We start from the raw sequence: 20252 nt of genomic DNA on the forward strand, positions 1-20252 counted from the left end.
ACCAGTGTGTGTGTGTGTGTGTGTGTGTGTGTGTGTGTGTGTGTGTGTGTGTGTGTGTGTGTGTGTGTGTGTGTGTGTGTGTGTGTGTGTGTGTGTGTGTGCGTGCGTGCGTGCGTGCGTGTGTGTTTGAATGTGCATCTATGTATATCTAACTTTGTGTCAACACAATCTGAGATGATTGTTTGCAGTTTCCCAGCTCCCAATGCAGACAACAGGTGTGCTACGCTGTGTGCTTAGGCATGTGGCAGTTTGCATGTGGCTTGAGATACTCACACACGCTGTCCACATGAGAGGGTTCGAGAAGGTGTGCGTGTGTGTGCATGTCTATTACATTTACATTGTAGTCATTTAGCAGACGCTGTTATCCAGAGCGACTTATAGTTAGTGCATTCCTTCTTCTTCCAGAAGAAAGTCTTTGTTTCTGGCCATTTTGAGCCTGTAATCGAACCCACAAATGCTGAAGCTCCAGATACTCAACTAGTCTAAAGACGGCCAGTTTTATTCCTTCATTAATCAATTTGCCTTTTAAAATTATAAACTGGATTAGCTAACACAACGTGACATTGGAACACAGGAGTGATGGTTGCTGATAATGGGCCTCTGTACGCCTATGTAGATATTCCATAAAAAATCTGCCATTTCCAGCTACAATAGTCATTTACAACATTAACAACATCTACACTGTATTTCTGATCAATTTGATGTTATTTTAATGGACAAAAAATGTGCTTTTCTTTCAAAAACAAGGACATTTCTAAGTGACCCCAAACTTTTGAACGGTAGTGTATACAGTTGAAGTCAAAGTCATTAAATCTCGGTTTTCAACCACTCCACAAATTTCTTGGAAACAAACTATAGTTTTGGCAAGTCAGTTAGGACATCTACTTTGTGCATGACACAAGTAATTTTTCCAACAATTGTTTACAGATTATTTCACTGTATCTAAATTCCAGTAGGTCAGAAGTGTACATACACTAAGTTTAAACAACTTGGAAAATTCCAGAAAATGATATCATGGCTTTAGAAGCTTCTGTTTGTCTAATTGACAATACCTGTGGATGTATTTCAAGGTCCACCTTCAAACTCAGTGCCTCTGCTTGATATCATGGGAAAATCAAAAGAAATCAGCCAAGACCTCCACAAGAAAATTGTAGACATTCACAAGTCTGGTTCATCCTTGAGAGAAATTTCCAAACGCCTGAAGGTACCACGTTCATCTCAGTTACACCAGCTCTGTCAGGAGGAATGGGCGAAAATTCACCCAACTTATTGTGGGAAGCTTGTGGAAGGCTACCCGAAACGTTTCACCCAAGTTAAACAATTTAAAGACAATGCTACCAAATACTAATTGAGTGTAGGTAAACGTCTGACTCACTGGGAATGTGAGGAAAGAAATAAAAGCTGAAATAAATCATTCTCTCTACGATTATTCTGACATTTCACATTCTTAAAATAAAGTGGTGATGAGCGAGTCTGACCACAAGTCAGAGAACACTATGATGACACACCAAATTTTTACTAGGATTAAATGTCAGAAATTGTGAAAAACTGAGTTTATATATTTGTATTTGGCTAAGGTGTATGTAAACTTCTGACTTCAACTGTATATATCAATAATAAGTGATATCCGTAAAGCCGTAGAATACACCACTGCTGTCATCCTTACCTCCAAGCGTTTATTCAAGTTGGATAGTCTTTGGATGCTGACAGCAGTTGTACCATTGGACTGTAGCCTACAACAGCCTATTCCTGCTCTTTTCCCGCAATCCATCAAACCCATTTGGTGTGTCATCATAGTGTTCTCTGACTTGTGGTCAGACTCGCTCAGGTGGAACAAACTGAAACTTGCACGTCATTGAGAAAACAGAGGTATCAAAGATGTTTTTTGCAAACCTCCTTTCTGAATTTAAAAGTAATCCTCAAGTTTTTCAAAAATGTCTGTAATTTGATTACAATATTTTTGCTGGTAACGTAACAGATTACAGTTACCATTTATTTTGTAATCCCTTACATGTAACAGATGACAAATAATCAGTTACTCCCCAACCCTGTGTGTGTGTGTGTGTGTGTGTGTGTGTGTGTGTGTGTGTGTGTGTGTGTGTGTGTGTGTGTGTGTGTGTGTGTGTGTGTGTGTGTGTGTGTGTGTGTGTGTGTGTGTGTGTGTGTGTGTGTGTGTGTGTGTGTCTGTGTGTACAGTTGGTGAGATGTCCATTTTAGCAATCAAATAACTATAGCTATGCTAGGTGATGGTTTGGTCTATCATGTAAATGTCCATGTAGAAGAAAACTGTAGGAGTAAGTGGAGAGGACTCAGGGACAGGTATCAGAGAGAGAGAGAAGAGAGAGAGAGAAGGGCAGAGACAGAGAAAAAGAGATCTGGGTCAGCAGCTTCAGGCCAGCGGCCTTGGCGCCTCTGCCACATTCTTTCTTTTCTGGATCCATTTATTGTGCCTAGGGCAACGGGTGGCAATTTTACAGCCAGATCCTCTACGTCTTTCACAAGTGAGGGCGCCACCGGTGCATCAAGACCTTCTATGTCATCTATAAGTGCGACGACCACCGGTGCAGTGAGACCCTCTACAACGTCTACGTCATCCACAAGTGTGACCTCCACTGCAGCAAGACCCTTTACGTTGCCTACGTCATCCACAAGCGTGACCACCACCTCCAACGGTGCATCAAGAACCTCTACGTCATCCACAAGTGCTGCCACCGGTGCAGCGATGGAAGATGCTGAAATAGAAGAAGCACCTCTGGATATGGGAGCCGGTGAGATTATTATGACCCTCACGGAAGTGACCACCGAGGACCTTGTTGAACAGGATGTGGCCATTGAGACAAATGAGGAGAGAAACAGGGAGAGAAACTAAGATTAACAACGTCACACCAGGCGTCATCGGAAGTCCCAGCCCCCAGATCCACTTAACTCATTTCAGCAGAGGCTCCTCCAAGCAACAGCGCAATCAAGACCACCTTCCTCAACGTTGGTCTCATTGTTGAAAGAACCTACTCTCTACTATCTTGATTATTTATTATTGCAATTATTGCAAAAATATATTATAGGCTATCACAAGGGCCTTGGTCAGGGAGGTGACCAAGAACCTGATGGTCATTCTGAAAGAGCTCCAGAGTTCCTCTGCTGATATGGGAGAACCTTCCAGAAGGACAACAATCTATGCAGAACTCCACCAATCAGGCCTTTATTGTAGAGTGACCAGATGGAAGCCACTCCTCAGTAAAAGGCAGATGACAGCCCGCTTGGAGTTTGCCAAAAGTCACCTAATGACTTTCAGACCATGAGAAACTAGATTCTCTGGTCTGACGAAACAAAGATTGAACTCATTGGCCTGAATGCCAAGCGTCACGTCTGGAGGAAACCTGGCACCATCCCTACGGTGAAGCATGGTTGTGGCAGCATCATGCTGTGGGGATGTTTTTCAGCAGTAGGGACTGGGAGACTTGTCAGGATCGAGGGAAAGATGAACGTAGCAAAGTACAGAGAGATCCTTAATGAAAACCTGCTCCAGAGCACTCAGGACCTCAGACTGGGGCGAAGGTTCACTTTCCAACCTGACAGAGCTGTAGAGGATCTGCAGAGAAGAATGAGAGAAACTCCCCAAAATACAGGTGTGCCAAGTTTGTAGCATCATACCCTAAAAGACTTGAGGCTGTAGTCGCTGCCAAAGGTGCTTCAACAAAGTACTGAGTAAAGTACTGAATACTTATGTAAATGTGATATAATTTTTTAAAGATCTGAATACTTTCCAAATGCACTGTATCCAGCTCAGGGCTCCAGCTATCCATTTGGTTTGCTAAGTGGCTAGATGTTAAGATCAAGCTTCTTGTTAACATCTTAGATTTCTTATAGTTCAATTCCCTCCTGGATATATATTTTTTTAAATAGCGCCCCTTGTGTGCACTTTCAGTAATACCATATGCCCTGGAACGGTACAGAAACGGTATGGTGGTATGATTGCTGGATGTCTATGAACACACTGTCATACATCCCTGCAACGAGCCATTGAAGAGAAGTGGGACATGAAGTCCTATGTACTGCCCACTGAGAAAATGGAGGAGAGGCACACAGCTGAGAACCTAAAAAACGTGATTTACTACCCTCGTTGCTGAGTGGGTGGGGGACAGTAATAAGGTGAGTGCCGTATGGTAGCCAAGACTGCGGTAGATTGAACTGAATGGCCCCCTAGTGGTCATATGCAGCACCATATCTGCATTATGAATTCACATGTGCATTTTTTTTGTTATTGTTTAAACTGTAAAAATAAAATGCAGTTTAAACGTTAAGAACATTTTTACATTTGTCACATCCCTAGTGTGCATGTGTGTGATGTATGATTCTGGGCATGTATATCCCTGTACAAACCCATGTACACAACTAACATGGGAGTGAATATGTCCACTTCGGCCTATGAGGTGAGTGATATGACACTGCATGAACATGTTAACATGTAAACACAGCTGGCACAAACACGGAATTAAACATGCCCAACTTGACCTGTGACCTGTGCCCTTTACTTTGACTCAAGGTGGTTTGTGAGTCCTTCATAGTTTTCTCATGTGTGTAATGCCATTGATGAAGCCAGGACAGGCTTGAAACATGACCCCTCAGTAACCTCAAACCTCTAGGTCTCTGCACTCTCCGTTCTTCTGCAGGAAGTAGGTCTATACTTAGAGAAAAAGGTGCTTCCTAGAACCATAAAGGGTTCTTGGACTGTCCCTGTAGGGAGAGCCCCGTTTGGTTCCAGGTAGAACTCTTTTTGGTTCCAAGTAGAACCTTTTGTTTGAGGTTTCTTGACTGGGTGAAAGGGTTCTACATGAAACCAAAAAAAGTGTTCTCCAACCGGGACAGTTCTCCTACAGGAACAGCCGTAGAACCATTTATGATCCGTTTGTTGTTTTAAGAATGTATGTCTCAAACCGCCGGTGTGCTTTAAGCATCCATCAGAGTTCGTTAATGTTTCTCTCGGCGTTGTACATCCCGAGAGTGAAGTGTCATTAATCCCAGGGCCCGCGCCAACCTCAGCAGCTTTTATAAATGTATGTTATTAATGAATACTCTGCTGGAGGATGGTGGCGATGAGCGCATTTACTGTAAGCAGAGCGGGTACAGGGACGCTGCAGATTGCAAGCAAAGGCACACACACACACAAAGACACAAGTATGCACGCACATACACGCGTGTACACACAGTATGCACACGCAAGAAGGAGCTAATTTTGGCAGTAAAGGCGGGCCAGAGATAACAGACTCCTGAGCTGTAATTCTAAAGCCATAACTACGACTGTGTGTGTGTGTGGCTCTTGGTTTATGCACGCTATGATTTATAGTCCTTTGCAACGGGGAGGAAATTAATATGGCAAGTGAGAAATGAAACTGGAATTGAAGGGCGTAGAGGGATACTGTCCTACAGGGCTAATATTCCAGTGTTCTATTGAAACAATATCAGATTTTTTGGCACTTGCGTTTGCACTGGGTTAGGCACTCTTGCTTGTTTCAAATTAGATTTGTTTGCAACAAATCAAATCTGTGTCACAGACTAACATCTATGCCGATGACCAAGATGGCTGACACAAAGAATATTACTCATGTCAGGCTACTACGTCACCCACATACTGTAAATGTGTCACCGTTCTGTGTGTGTTTCAAAGTGACCTTCCTGCCAGCTGTCCCTTAATGCCTTGAGTGTGTGTGTGTGTGTGTGTGTGGGGGGGGGGGGGGGTAAGGAGGGCTACAGAGACCCATCTCTCAGTTTATCGATCGCTCCCTCTCTCACTCCTACCTCTTGACAACATATCTCCATGCTAATCAGTTACAGCCAGGACAGGAGTCTCTAAACATGTCTCGGGTTCATGTATAATTACATATAAAATCGTATTCTGAGCAGTGTACTACTTGTCTAACGAGTGTGTACGGACTGTGCAATGATGTTGACAGTACAGGAGAATGCCATGGAAACAGGCTGGTGCCACCCTCTGGTTACTGACAAGTCATTCAGTCTGACATTCTTATCTTGGTGACATCAGGGACATGCCTATCTAGTCTATCCCATGCTCTACCTTGCCTCTAACTAGTCACCATCAGGCACCACTGTAATACCCAACCTTCTACTCTTCATACTAGTAACGTCATTCATTTGCGTGAGCATGCAATGGGGCTTCGTCAGTGAGCCATTTTATACTGTGTCCAAAAAGTCCTTTACCACACATAAAATGGAAATTGAACCCCTCTGACTTTTCAGTAAATCTAAAACTTGTCCTCTGTGAAATGAAAGGAGAGCCATTGTGGCCAATAAGATCGGCCGCAACAAATATGTAACACATTCTATTGAAAACGATAGAGAACGAGGCACATTTTCCAGAGGCTCAAAGGGTTTCCAGGGCTACTCCAGGACCCGGTTGGGAAACTTTCCCATGCGGACTGACACCTGGTGGTGAATACGGCTACTGCAGCCTGGAGACTTCTGGAGGGATGGAGAAAAGGGTCCACTGACACACGACAGGCCTCTGTCGAGCAAATGCCTGAGATGTTTTGGAGATCTGCGAGAGACAAATAAGACGCATGCTGTACCACAGTGTGGAATGACAGACAGCCTGTTCTTTTTAGTGCTTCTACTGATGGCAGCCCTCAGGCATGGCTTCAACCCAAAGTCCCTCAGTGACTGAGACAGTACGAATGCGTGTGAATGATTATTTATTACACTGACTGAAGAGACTCTCTTTCACTCTGTTTACAGCACAGTGAACACACTCTGAGAGGAACAGAGAGGACGCATGACTCATCCAGTCATCAATACGCAGTCAGTGCAGAATCACACGGCCCTATGAATCAAATGGCTCTTTCCCACATTAAAATATGCTCTCTGTGTGTGTGTGTGTGTGGGTGTGTGTGTGTGTGTGTGTGTGTGTGTGTGTGTGTGTGTGTGTGTGTGTGTGTGTGTGTGTGTGTGTGTGTGTGTGTGTGTGTGTCTCTGTGTGTGTGTGTGTGTGTGTCTCTGTGTGTGTGTGTGTGTGTGTGTGTGTGTGTGTGTGTGTGTGTGTGTGTGTGTGTGTGTGTGTGTGTGTGTGTGTGTGTGTGTGTGTGTGTGTGTGTGTGTGTGTGTGTGTGCGCGGCGCCGTGACTTTGACAGCTTTAGATCATAGCAGCTCTGTTATGAATAATAGACAGCCACTCAGTAGGGATGTTAGCCGGTTAAGTAAAGCCTTACCCCAGAGGAGGGCCCTGTCAGAAACAGACACCGTTCACACACATTACAGCTCTGAACACAACAAGGCCGTCAAAGTGTGCAACTAGCATGGCACCAGATGTTGTAATACATTTTTTTTAATGTGTCAACATATGTGTCAACATATTTATTCATGACTCCTGTCTGAGGTGAAAGCATTGAATGATTCTCTTCAGCCCTCTAAAATCAAAGCTAGCATATCTAGCGGCGTTGGATGGCGTTCAAAACACCTATTGTATTGTAATCCACAGTGAATTCTCTGGTAGGGGTATACACTAGTTCTACCAAGGCTGTACACTGTGAATGGTGAATCTTTCCTCAACCACTGGGTGGCTGTCCTGAGTCTCTTCCTCTCCCTTGACCTTTTGGTGTGAGTGACTGAAAAGCGGGGACACTGCTCTGGAGTTCAGGTCCCAGGGGACACATTAAGGATGACACACATTCTTCGGCCCTGGCGCTTACACGACCTTTCACCTCCCGGTTCCCTAGTTTGACCTCACTTTTCACCCTTTTCAAGAACACTGGTAGAGGAGCTGAGAAGAACTCCCTCTGGGAGAACTGAGTTGAACTCAACAAGAGCCTTTTGACACTGGAGTGTAAATGAGACAGATTGAACCATTCCCAACTGTTCCAAGAGTGCCAAAGGAGAGTGCTATATGACAAATAGCCATACCCCACATGCCACTGCTAGGGGATGCAGCTTCATGGTATTTCATTTATAACCGAACACATGAAGGAGGAGCCCAACAACTCCCCTGCTCCTCTGAGCCAGAGAGCTCCTGTAAGTGATTCAAATCAGCCTCGATGAAGTAATTAGATACATAGTAGTACATTTTAAAACCTGTCTGTCTAAGACCCGCCACGCGAGGGAGACATTAGTGGATACATGTGTTTAAGGGAGAACTATCTGCAGAAGGCACCGTTCTCCGGTTCCTGCCAGTATGCACAGACACACCTGCCTCTAGGGAACACTGCTGCACTCAGAGCAAAGCCTACTAATTAGCGCCTGTCCCACACAGCACAGGAGGCTGGTGGCACCTTAATTGGGGAGGACGGGCCCGTGGTAATGACTGGAGTGGAATGGGTGGAATGGTATCAAAATACATCAACCACATGGTTTCCATGTGTTGGACGCCGTTCCAATGGCGTCGTTCCGGACATTATTACGAGCCGTTCTTCCCTCAGCAGCCTCCTGTGCCACACATACATGGCTTTAATTGGTGCCATACACCTGTGACTGACAAACATGACTGATGTGGGTCCCAATTCTCCACACTTTTCCCGAATGTGAGCATTAGCACTAACTACCATCGTTCCATGATATGGAATGTGCAAGTGCACACTTTGGGAGAAGTGTAGCAAATTCGGATGCACCCCAGCAAAGGATTCCCACGTAGTGTACACACATCCAAGTACCTGTGCAGTGCACACACACACACAGATGTAGCCGCAGAGGCAGTCCACTTGCCATTTGAAATGTGCACACCCCAGACCTATCTTAATGCCCCGGCTGGCTGTTGGAGAGCTAGAGGCTGAGATATATGCATGATTCCCCGTACTGTCAGGGTTTATAGCCTTCTCTGGGCAGCATGTCAGCAGAGAATAGAACAAAGGCTGCCCCATGTGTGCTGACACAGCCCCACCAGGTCCTATGGCAGAGGAAGAGCATAGGAGATAGGAGACAGGAAACAACCCCCCCCAAAAAACAACCCCCCCCAAAAAAGACTAGGCTATTACTTAGACTTATTTTCAATCTCAGCAGTTGCAATGGACGTGTTTAGGTCTCAAAGCCATCAGCAAATGCTGGGTAGATCTAACCTTACTTTAACCAGAGAGGAGACCAGCAAAACACGGAATCGTTTCATTGAAATGAGCTAGATGTCGATAATGATCCTGATGTATTAATGTTTGTTTGTGTTTGATGTCAAAAATGTTATGGTGAAGCAAAGGCACATCTTCACATACATGGTGTGTGGACAATGACGTTGTTCTTATTCCAATTATGCTACAGAATGAGGGGAAGGACATTGCATTTCCTCCGAGCATCTAATGAAGACCATTTGTAATGAGGAGGGGTGATTTTAGCACTGTTAATTGCGACCAGATAAGGGACTCAGGGGAAGGTGTAGGCACTCCAACGTGCACCTGAGGTCGTAAACTCAAACTCCACATTGCCGTGGCAACACAATGGTGAAATGTAATCTGATTGGGCCCTTGATGTCCATTACACTGCCATCAGGGACTTCAATAGTACAGACAGACTGAGTGAATATGGTGTCAGTATACTGTAAGGAATGTACAACCGTCCCCACGGTAGGATGTTCTCGGCTACCAGTTGAGGGACGCAGTTGTCACAAATATGTAACATAGATTATTTAATGTCTCTGAAACTGTTCTGTTGTCTCGCTGCACAACCACCCAACGAATTACAGTGTTATGGGTGGAGCAGCTAATAAGAAGGCAACATCAACGTTACGTGCTCCAACTATCTAAATAAATCATGTGAATTAGATATCCCTCTATTGACTGAGCCCTGTAAGGACAATCACACCTAACACATGGGTATAGCCCCACACTCTGTGGACCCGCACATCCTGTTCAGTTGGTGAAACTTAGTCCAAAGACACCTGCCCGACACAGCACTCGTACACACACACACACACACACACACACACACACACACACACACACACACACACACACACACACACACACACACACACACACACACACACACACACACACACACACACACGGCTACTGCCAATACAAACAGTCAACAAAATTCTACAGCTATCAACTACTTCAATGGCTGGTATGATAAACACACTCATACACAGAACGTGTCATAAGCCCCATTCAGACAAGGCTAGTTCAGACCCAATTTTCTAGCATGAGGCCTGTTGGGAACAGTAGCATGGCAAAGCAGCATGTGAGAGAGGTGGCAGGAGGAGTGTCGTGGGGCTGCAGACAGCAGACTGCCTACCTGCGATGCGGATGACGGCCCGCTCAGCCGGGTCCAGGACGTCCCCGGCGCCTGAGGCAGACTTAGAGCGTTTGACCCTCTGGTGTTTAGCCAGGTTCCAGGGGAGTGTGTCCCCAGGGAAGGGGGCAGGGAAGCTCCTCTCTCCATAGCTGTCTAGCAGGGCCCTCTCCCTCTGCCGGTCCCTGTCCTTCTGTCTGTCCTTACGCCCCGACGCCATCACCTATATTACAGTACTGTACAACGACATGGAGGAGAGCAGCAGTAAGACATGGCACATGTATAGGCCTATGCATATTTGAAACATACAGTACCGGTCAAAAGTTTGGACACACCTACTCATTCAAGGGTTTTTCTTTATTTGTACTATTTTCTACATTGTAGAAAAATAGAGAAGTCATCAAAACGACTATGTAATAAACATGTGTTAAACATATCAAAATATATTTTAGATTTTAGATTTTAGATTTGTCAAAGTAGCCACCCTTTTCCTTGATGACAGCTTTGCACACTCTTGGCATTCTCTCAGCCAGCTTCATGAGGTAGTCACCTAGAGTGCATTTCAATTAACAGGTGTGCTGTGTTAAAAGTTAATTTGTGGAATTTCTTTCCTTCTTAATGCGTTTGAGCCAATCAGTTGTGTTGTGACAAGGTAGGGGTCCATATTATGACAAGAACAGCTCAAATAAGCAGAGAAACGACAGTCCGTCATTACTTTAAGACATGAAGGTCAGTCAATGCGTATCATTTCAAGAACTTCGAAAGTTTCAAGTTTCAAGTGCAGTCGCATAAACCATCAAGCGCTATGATGAAACTTGCTCTCAAGAGGACCGCCACAGTAAAGGAAGACCCAGAGTTACCTCTGCTGCAGAGGATAAGTTCATTAGAGTTTCCAGCCTCAAAAATTGTAGCCCAAATAAATGCTTCACAGAGTTCAAGTTACAGACACATCTCAACATCAACTGTTCATGGGTGCCTGTGTGAATCAGGCCTTCATGGTCGAATTGCTGCAAAGAAACCACTACTAAAGGACACCAATAAGAAGAAGAGACTTGCTTTGGCCAAGAAACACGAGCAATGGACATTAGACCGGTGGAAATCTGTCCTTTGACACCAAATGTGAGATTCTTGGTTCCAACCGCTGTGTCTTTGTGAGACGCACATGGTGCGGTGGTGCTTTGCTGGTGACACTGTCTGTGATTTATTTAGAATTCAAGGCACACTTAACTAGCATGGCTCCCACAGCATTCTGCAGCGATTCGCCATCCCATCTGGTTTGTGCTTAATGGGACTATCATTTGTTTTTCAACAGGACAATGACCAAACACACCTGTATGCTGTGTAAGGGCTATTTGACCAATAAGGAGAGTGATGGAGTGCTGCATTAGATGACCTGGCCTCCACAATCACCCAACCCAATTGAGATGGTTTGGGATGAGTTGGACCGCAGAGTGAAGGAAAAGCAGCCAACAAGTGCGCAGCATATGTGGGAACTCCTTCAAGACTCCTTCAAGACTGTTAAAAGTATTCCAGGTGAAGCTGGTTCAGTGAATGCAAAGCTGTCACAAAGCTGTCACAAAGGCAAATGGTGGCTATTTTGAAGAGTATAGATATATAGAATACAGAATATATTTTGATTTGTTTAACAATGCAGAAAATAGTACAAATAAAGAAAAACCCTTGAATGAGCAGGTGTGTCCAAACTTTTGACTGGTACTGTACATTGTTCATATTTGAACACTTTGAGATCCACAATTTAACACTGGATACAGTCCACGTGATACAAATATGCACAGCCACAGGTACACACACGGGCAATGTCTATAACATGTTCAATTGAAAGCCTTGCCTAACATGGGTCAAGTGGATACACTTGGAACTACAGCCATTTACAGTACGACTCTCTGGAATCGCCTGGCATGTCTGGCGGCATCGAAAAAATTGTCCACCAATGACAGAGCATGCATCCATGTTAGTTGAAAAGATAGTCCAGACTGGTATTCAGATATCAGTAGGATAATGACGACAACATTATATAATCTACTTGCCACATGATAAATGGCAAGCCTTAGCCAACACAGTAGGATATCATCCAGCTGCTGCCAGTCAAGGTGTCTAAAAAGCACCCAACATTTATAACTGAGTTAGGGTTCGGTAGGCAATTCTCACGTGTTAAAGGAGGGACACTTTCGCTGTGACCCAACTCCCAGTTGATGATTAACCACCATGAAAATATGCAGCCAAGATAAATGTTAAGGAAAGATATTTCCATATTACAGTCATAGAGTGGAACAAAGTGCAAACTACCATTTGCATCCCTTACTGTCCGTAGACTTGGGCACTTGATAGGAAAACGAGACGAGGCTGACTATGAACTATTGAGTTTCCTGGAAAAAGTCTGACTAAGTGGCCACTATCGGTAAGTGATGGACCTTAAGCTCTGATCGGAATGCAAAAACCCGCTCTGCTAATGTTACCCAATGACAATGCACTAATGTCGTTTTTTGGGGGATAAAAACATGTAAGCGGTGCCAAATTTGTTAATATTTGTAATCAAAGTATTTGATTATACTGTAACTAGATGAAGACAAAAGCATAAGGCATCGATTTTTAGATGACACATTGGTCACACTTTCTTTGGATAGCCTGTAGATGCTCTACAGACGGTCATACTATCAGCAAACTATCTGTTGATAAGCAGCTGCGTGCTAAGGTTACGGTTAGGGTTAGGTTTAGAATAAGGGTTAGGGTAATGGTTAGCATCTAGAAATGGACTATCCATATAAAGTGTCCCCGATACATACGTTTGTTGTAAAGTAAATGAGAAACTAGCGTGATGTAAAGACGCTCATCGCGAAGGTGTGTTGCTATGACAACCAGGCCACGTGGGAGCACGTTTTGCGGCTTCAATTTGTGATGTTTACAGGAAAACATAACTAATACACTATCTCAGCCTTGCTCTTCCCTGTGCATGGTAAGGATTAGTTTTAATTAACAGTCCCTGAAGTTATGATTTCCTGTTTTGTTGGGTGTGTTTATTTTGGTGGACAAGGAACTAAAGTCATTCAATTTTCTTGTTTATGTCTAATACATTGTCACTGCGCCGACATTGTCTAGTAGTTCATCAAAGAAAATGGCCATAATCTCATAATCTCCCAAAACCAAATCTCACATCTTTCACGAGAGACTATGGCATTTGCTTCCCATATGGTCCTTTTGGAAATGTTGTAAATCCCAAAATTAAAGGGACCTGAAGGAGTTGCGGCTCCAAAATTGATATGTAAAATGGTGAAACACAGAGCAAAGAAAACAGCCACATATATGCAAAGTTGTTCCTGTACGACTTCCTGTACGTTCCAATTAGCATTTTGAAGCCAGCAGTAAGGCAAACCGCCACACCATTGAAGTCATGTGATGAAATTGGACAATTTGCTCTGGTATTCTGAAACTGAAACTACCCATCACATGACCAATCACCTTCAGTGCATAGTTTTATCAACTTGTTCAGATTTCGACCCCTCCTGACCCCGGACATATTTACTTGCTTCCCATGTAATCATTGGTTGGCATGGTGACAGACAGAGAGGCTCTCTGGCAGTGGAATGTAGGTCTGACTGATACCAAACTCGAAGTCCTCCTGACTGGAAAGGCTATTTTGATGTTGTCGGCACGATGTGTTGATAAAGAAGGCGGGTGTGCTTTTACTGGTTGGTTCTCCTCTGTGTCGTTCTCACTCAACCACTCACAGGCACAGCCACACACAGCCCCAGAGCGATGCCCCCTTCAATTACAGCTGTTGGATTTTCACATGCAAACAACCCCCCCGGGAAGAAAGAAAGAAAAACATTGGAGATAATCAATCAACGTGGCCACTCAATTTCTGAGCAAATATTGCATTAGCAAACAACCTCCTTTCCAGACCAGTGAGTCACAGCTCTTCTGTATGGTCACTAGTAAAATGTCACACCACGCAACACATGATGTCATACCCAGCTAGACTAGACCCCTCCCCATCAGCCCCTAACCCTAACCCCCCCACACACACACAGATGCACACACACTCACATACTATGCACGCTATGCACACACACACACAGGGTGGCTACTAGCTATTAGTGATGACATTTTATGCCATACCCACACACACACACACACTGGCGATACAGTGAAGCCAGTAAAATATATAGGGGGACAGTGAAATTAACCTCAGCTATGAGGATGTGGGTCAGACTAGGCCTCATTATAGCCAATGGAGCAAGAGGGATTTCTGTTTATTCAACTGTGTTTCCTGAAAGGGTTACCAAAGAGATGGACAGCATGATAAGTTCACTAGTGTCTCACTGTCACCTCATGTAACGTGGCAATCAGCAATGTGGTGTGAGGTCAATGCCACAACAAAGACCAACTGTAGCTGATGTAGAGAAGAACCGTGGTATCTTCATAGGCATGCATATTGCATATTTGAGTTGCAAATTATTTGTACCAATGGCACAGTGACACGCCTACTGTGACACATATCATATGGGTGTAAAGCAGTCCTGTGGCTCCAAGGTCCTAGACAGTGAAGCACTATCCCAGAGACATGCTACTGGGACGTGTCAGCCTGGACTGAGTGCAAATGAGTCCTTCATAGAGACATAGTGCATCTGGTGGCAGTAGATAGCCCAAAAACAGACCAGTAGCTGGAAGGTTGCTGGTTTCAGTTCCTCTGTACCATCTCTGGCCGTTATGCCTTCGAGAAAGGAACTTAACACCAACATATCTCCAAGGGCACTGCACTGCGGATGCCCTGTGCTCCATTCAACGTGTGTTGTGTGTAGTCTGGTGGGCAGTTGTTAGCAGAGTAGAATAATTCCCATTTCGGATGGACTAATAAAGTACAATTCTATTCTTCTGTTCTATTCCATTCAGCCCAGCATGTCTAGGTTTCCTTGAGAAATATGTAGCTTACTGTCATCTTCTTACTGTATGTTACGATCGTTTAGAGATGGATAGGACCAAGGTGCAGCGTGGTGGGCGTACATTTTACTTTTATTTAAATGACACCGGAAAAACAACAAAAATACAAAAACGAACGGCGCCCTGGAGGTCTGAAGCGTAGAGCTGGCACAAACCATCCTGGCTGGATGCTCACTTTAGCCCGGCAAGTGCGGGGCGCTGGCACAGGACGCACTGGGCTGTGAAGGCGCACTGGAGACACGGTGCATAGAACCGGCACACATTGTACCGGAACAGTGACACACACCTCAGGGCGAGTGCATAGAGGAGACACAGGACGTACCGGACTGAGGAGGCGCACTGGAAGCCAGATGTGTGAAACTGGTGCATATGACACCGGACTGGTGTCACACTCCTCAGCACGCCCACTCTGCAGTTCTCTCAACGCCCACACCTCTCTCCGGAATCTTTCGTCGAGTTCCTCACTCGACTCCCTGACTGGCTCTGGTTCACCCCTCGGCTCCACTGACCACTCCGTGTGCCCCCCACCCCCCCAAAACATTTTTGGGGCTGCCTCTCGGGCTTCCGTCGTGGTTGTGAACCCCGAAGTTGTCGTTGATCCTTCTTCCCTGCCTCCGCCTGCTTCCATGGCAGGGTCTTGTCTCCAACCATAATCTCCTCCCATGTCCATGATGTCCTCCACTCCCTTTCTCCCGGGCCCAGGATCCCTGCTCCTCCTGGCCATGCTGCTTAGTCCTTTGAGAGATGGATTGGACGGGTAGGCGTACATTTTACTTTTATTTAAATGACACCGAAAAAACAACAAAAATACAAAAACGTAAAGCTACATGCAGTGCAGAAAGCAACTACACACAAACAAGATCTCACAAACTAAAGGTGGAAAAAAGGCTGCTTAAGTATGATCCCCAATCAGAGACAATGATAGACAGCTGCCTCTGATTGGGAACCATACCCGGCCAACAAAGAAATAAAAAATCTAGAATGCCCGCCCAAATCACACCCCGACCTAACCAAATAGAGAAATAAAAAGGCTCTCTAAGGTCAGGGCGAGACACTGTACCTTTGACCCCTGGAAATGAGCATGGACAATGTACTGTACAGATGTTGGATCTAAATTTGACCCATTTCGTCACAGGAGGAAAATAATCCTGCAGCAGGAGGATTTGAATATCTGAATAAACATTTAGAATCACCGCCAGGAGGGCAGCTGGAAGCGGTATTTGTATACCATGCAGTATCGTACCTACATTGTAGGCTACCTTATGTAGGCTATGGTGACAACGATGTAGACTGTGTGTAGCGGTTAGTGGTGAGCAGGAGCTCACCAGAGTTGAGTACTGGCACCTCAAGTTTTCTATTGCTTGAGCTCCTGTTCCTCTTATAGAATATTAGGTCAAAAGTATTGTGGAGCTCCTGCACCTAAATATAATCAGTACCAGCACCCAAAATGAGTGCTGGCACCTATTTCAGTCAACTACTGGCGGTTATGGTATGTAGGTTTGGTTTGGAAAGTTTTCTTTGCCTGGTCACAGACAGCTGTTGTGTTATGCACCGAAGTCCACTAGTGAAGGGAAAGGTGAGTGGAGTGGAGCGTGAAGATGCAAGAAGGAATTATACAACAAGCAAAGTGATGATGCTGTTTGTATGTGGCTGCTATGAAAGTGAACTGTGTGCGCGGTTGATCAGGGGTGTATTAATTCTGAGTTTCTTAAAAGGAAGCAAACAGTACGAAGCGGTCATAAACCTACCTGAATTTGTCCAATAGAAACTCCTGTTTGGACAAATGATTACACCCTAGATCAGCTACATGCAGACAAGATGTGTCACTATTTGCCACCTCCAACTTGTCTCTCGACCTGTGCACCTACGTTATAAACTTTTATTCATAGGCTAGGTTGTAGCATGATGGGTATAGGGAAAATGTTTGTACTATGTAGTAGTCTAAACCTATCGATGTTAAATTGAACTGGGTGAATGGAATATGAATGACAGTCCTCCAATATCCTTTCAAAGAAATAAGGCCATGCTCATTATAAAAAGCACCCTCCCTAATCTTAAAACAGCAACAACTGCCACTGATGGGTTCCTACCAAACTATTGACCAATCATTGTCCCTTACATGAAGGCAATGATGCTATGTAAAAGTATAATTGTGTTGCACCATTAGGCCTAAGCTTCAAATTATTGTGCACAATTCAAAGTGAATGAACATCTCATGGAACTACCACTTTACTATTGAAAAAAAGTCAATGATGTTTCATAATGAAAGTATTAAGCACCTGCTGCAAATGGAGCCCATAATTCCCCCCCAGTGGATAAGTGAATCGACCATGGAACCTACAGTATTGATACACTCTGTAGTCTAGGCTACTCGACATTGCATTAAATAGTGATACACAAACTGAATATTAAAGTACAGTACTGTGTAGTTGTTGTGAGTGACAAAATAGCCTTACCGTAGCCTATGTTGGTTCTGCTTGCTGCTTTACGGGCTCCTGTCAAATAGCCATGAATGCGGGTGTCCATACGACTTCGCTGCAACTGAAACAAATGCACTTGCTCCCTGTCAACGACCGTGCATGCATGTGTAACGTTTCAATAGCCACTCCTTTTCAGGAGGCAGGGTATGAGAGACGAGCCGAATTGCAGAATCTGCAGTCCTCTAACGGTACTATTTACCCTCGGCGCATTTGTGAATGTGAACGTCTCCTTCGCTCTCACTCACCATCCCCTCCCGCGTCTGTTGTTGGATCTAAACGTTAACCGATAGAGAATATTGCAAATATATACCACTGTCATCATTTAGAGATGGAGGCAGAAGATCAGACTTCATTTCGAGGTACGACACGCTCGGGAGCAATTTACGGTACCTTCACGGGCTGGGTCTGCTGGGAGAATCTGATGCAGTGAATTTAACCCAGAGCCCGTGCTTCGTTGTTCGATTAGTTATCCTGGTCCTGAGGAGAGCTAGAGCCCAGTCGAGGTTAGAGAGATGCTCTTGACGCATGTTTCTGAAATCAGAAGACTAACCTGAAATACGGATTAATCTAATAGAGTGATAGCCCAGTTGTCTTCGTCACTACCATCATCATCTTCCTCAGCATCAGTAGCATGCCTGTTATTGCGTGGCTGTTATTATATGTTCGAAATTATTACATGCAAATGACTATCCCATATAATACTTATTATTATTTTTTTTTTCAAAAACATTTATTGTGGGTTAGGCTATGATTTAGAAGATTTGGGTGGAAACCATTCATAATGGAATGATTGATTTCTCCCTATTTCTGTGCTCAGGTCCTCTGCCATGGAAACAGAGGTAAGTGAGAGTAGTATACAGAAGAGAGCGTAGCTGCAAGAGCTGAGCCCACAAGCATCAACCACTAGGTCCCCCAAGCACAAGTATCATAATAGCACCCTGCAAGGCTGTGTAATGGAGAAGAAATCAAGTGAACATGCCATCCTTTTAATGAAGATGCTTGCCACTTCCCTTATTTTACCTCATTTGCACACACCGTTTATAGACTTTTGTTCTATTGTGTTATTGACTGTATGTTTGTTTATTCCATGTCTAACTCTGTGTTGTTGTCTGTGTCGCACTGCTTTGCTTTATGATGGCCAGGTCGCAGTTGTAAATCAGAACTTGTTCTCAACTAGCCTACCTGGTTAAAGAAAGGTGAAATAAAAAAATTCAATAAAATAAAAGTCACATTTTTACTGTACATAAAGTACAGTATTAAACTGGGAAAACCATAAGCCTGCAGTAGCAGTGCACTGAATCCATGGCTGTATTCTCATCGAGAAACTGAGACACAGGGGAGAAGTCTCATACTGCACTGCAGTGATGAATACGTAGGCTCTGTGGGTAATAGGAGTGCTTGACAAAGCCGGATGTCTTGTGCCACTGAGTCATCCGGCGATTATGTCGAATGTATTGCTGACTAAATGATCTTGCTGTCAAGTGTTGGAGAGCTCTGAATTATTCCTCAAGAAAGCACTCCTTTAAACACACAGCCCAAACTTCCCAAATCATTCTGTCTAACGAACAGGACAAAATGTGCTAGGCTACAACCTAGCCCAAGATCTACTGTTAAAGGGTCCAATGGAGCCATTTTTATCTCAATATCAACTAATTTCAGAGTAACAATTATGTACTTTACTGTGATTGTTTTCAATTAAAATGGCCAACAAAAAACAAAAACAGCTTCTTAGCCAAGAACAATTTCTCAAGCAAGAATTTTGCTAGGATTGTCTGTGGGGTGTGGGAAATGGAAAACTAGCTGTTATTGGCATCGAGGTTTGGAACTCTCTTTCTTATTGGTCTATTAACTAATTTACCGACTGGTGATGTCACCAAAACAGGCAGAAATTTCAGGCAGGATTTTCAAACAGCTCTTCCACTAAAAAGGCATTATCAAATTTTTCACAATTTCACAGTATTATTAGAAATCTCATTTTGTGGAAATATATATAAGACAAAGGAAAATCACATTTTTGACTGCACTGGGCCTTGAAGAGACAATTTATGATTGATCCGAAAATGTGGTCGGAGGCTTTGTATGGAGAAGCCAAATTTATAAACTTATATTTTCACCCGTTTATAACAATGCCCATGGCTCGGTATAGCTCAGCATTGACATGATTGGTTGATGGTAGGTGAGGGCATGAGGTCCTGTAGAAACACAAAATCACTTCAGCTCTGCACTGCTCCGCGAAGTGCTGGCGTCTGGATACGCCGTATCACTGTAAATGCTGGACCAATGCAGACGCAGATTGACCATGCAGGTCCTTTAAGGAGTCTAGGCTAGCCTACTCTTTTAATGTTTTGTTTAGAGGTAAACTGGCTCTGGCAACCAAAACATCTAAATTCTCGAAACTTGAATCGATTCTCAATTGTGATACGGTTGTAGAAACATAAAGCCTTCTCCTTTCATATCACATCCGAATCATTTTACAACTACAAAATATACACTTACTGTACACTGTTTCAACACATTTATATCAGACAGTATTTCTCAGTTACAACACTTTCCTGGCGTCCTTCACCTGTTATACACAGGTGTTTGGAGAG

The 20252-nt window shown here is 44.1% G+C and overlaps 1 protein-coding gene across 1 annotated transcript in view; it reads right to left on the reverse strand.

The window, feature by feature from the left end:
* The window catches only part of LOC109864489 (plectin), a 176979-nt gene extending 159128 nt beyond the window's left edge, over positions 1-17851 (reverse strand). The window contains exons 1-2 of the mRNA XM_031792175.1: positions 17638-17851; positions 10226-10458 (exon numbers count right to left, since the gene is read on the reverse strand). Of these exons, the coding sequence (XP_031648035.1) occupies positions 10226-10442 (217 nt within the window). The 5' untranslated portion in view covers positions 10443-10458; positions 17638-17851. The remainder of the gene's footprint in view (positions 1-10225; positions 10459-17637) is intronic.
* Positions 17852-20252: the final 2401 nt, after the last annotated feature.

This window comes from Oncorhynchus kisutch, linkage group LG2 (assembly GCF_002021735.2).
Source record: "Oncorhynchus kisutch isolate 150728-3 linkage group LG2, Okis_V2, whole genome shotgun sequence".
Lineage (NCBI taxonomy): Eukaryota > Metazoa > Chordata > Actinopteri > Salmoniformes > Salmonidae > Oncorhynchus > Oncorhynchus kisutch.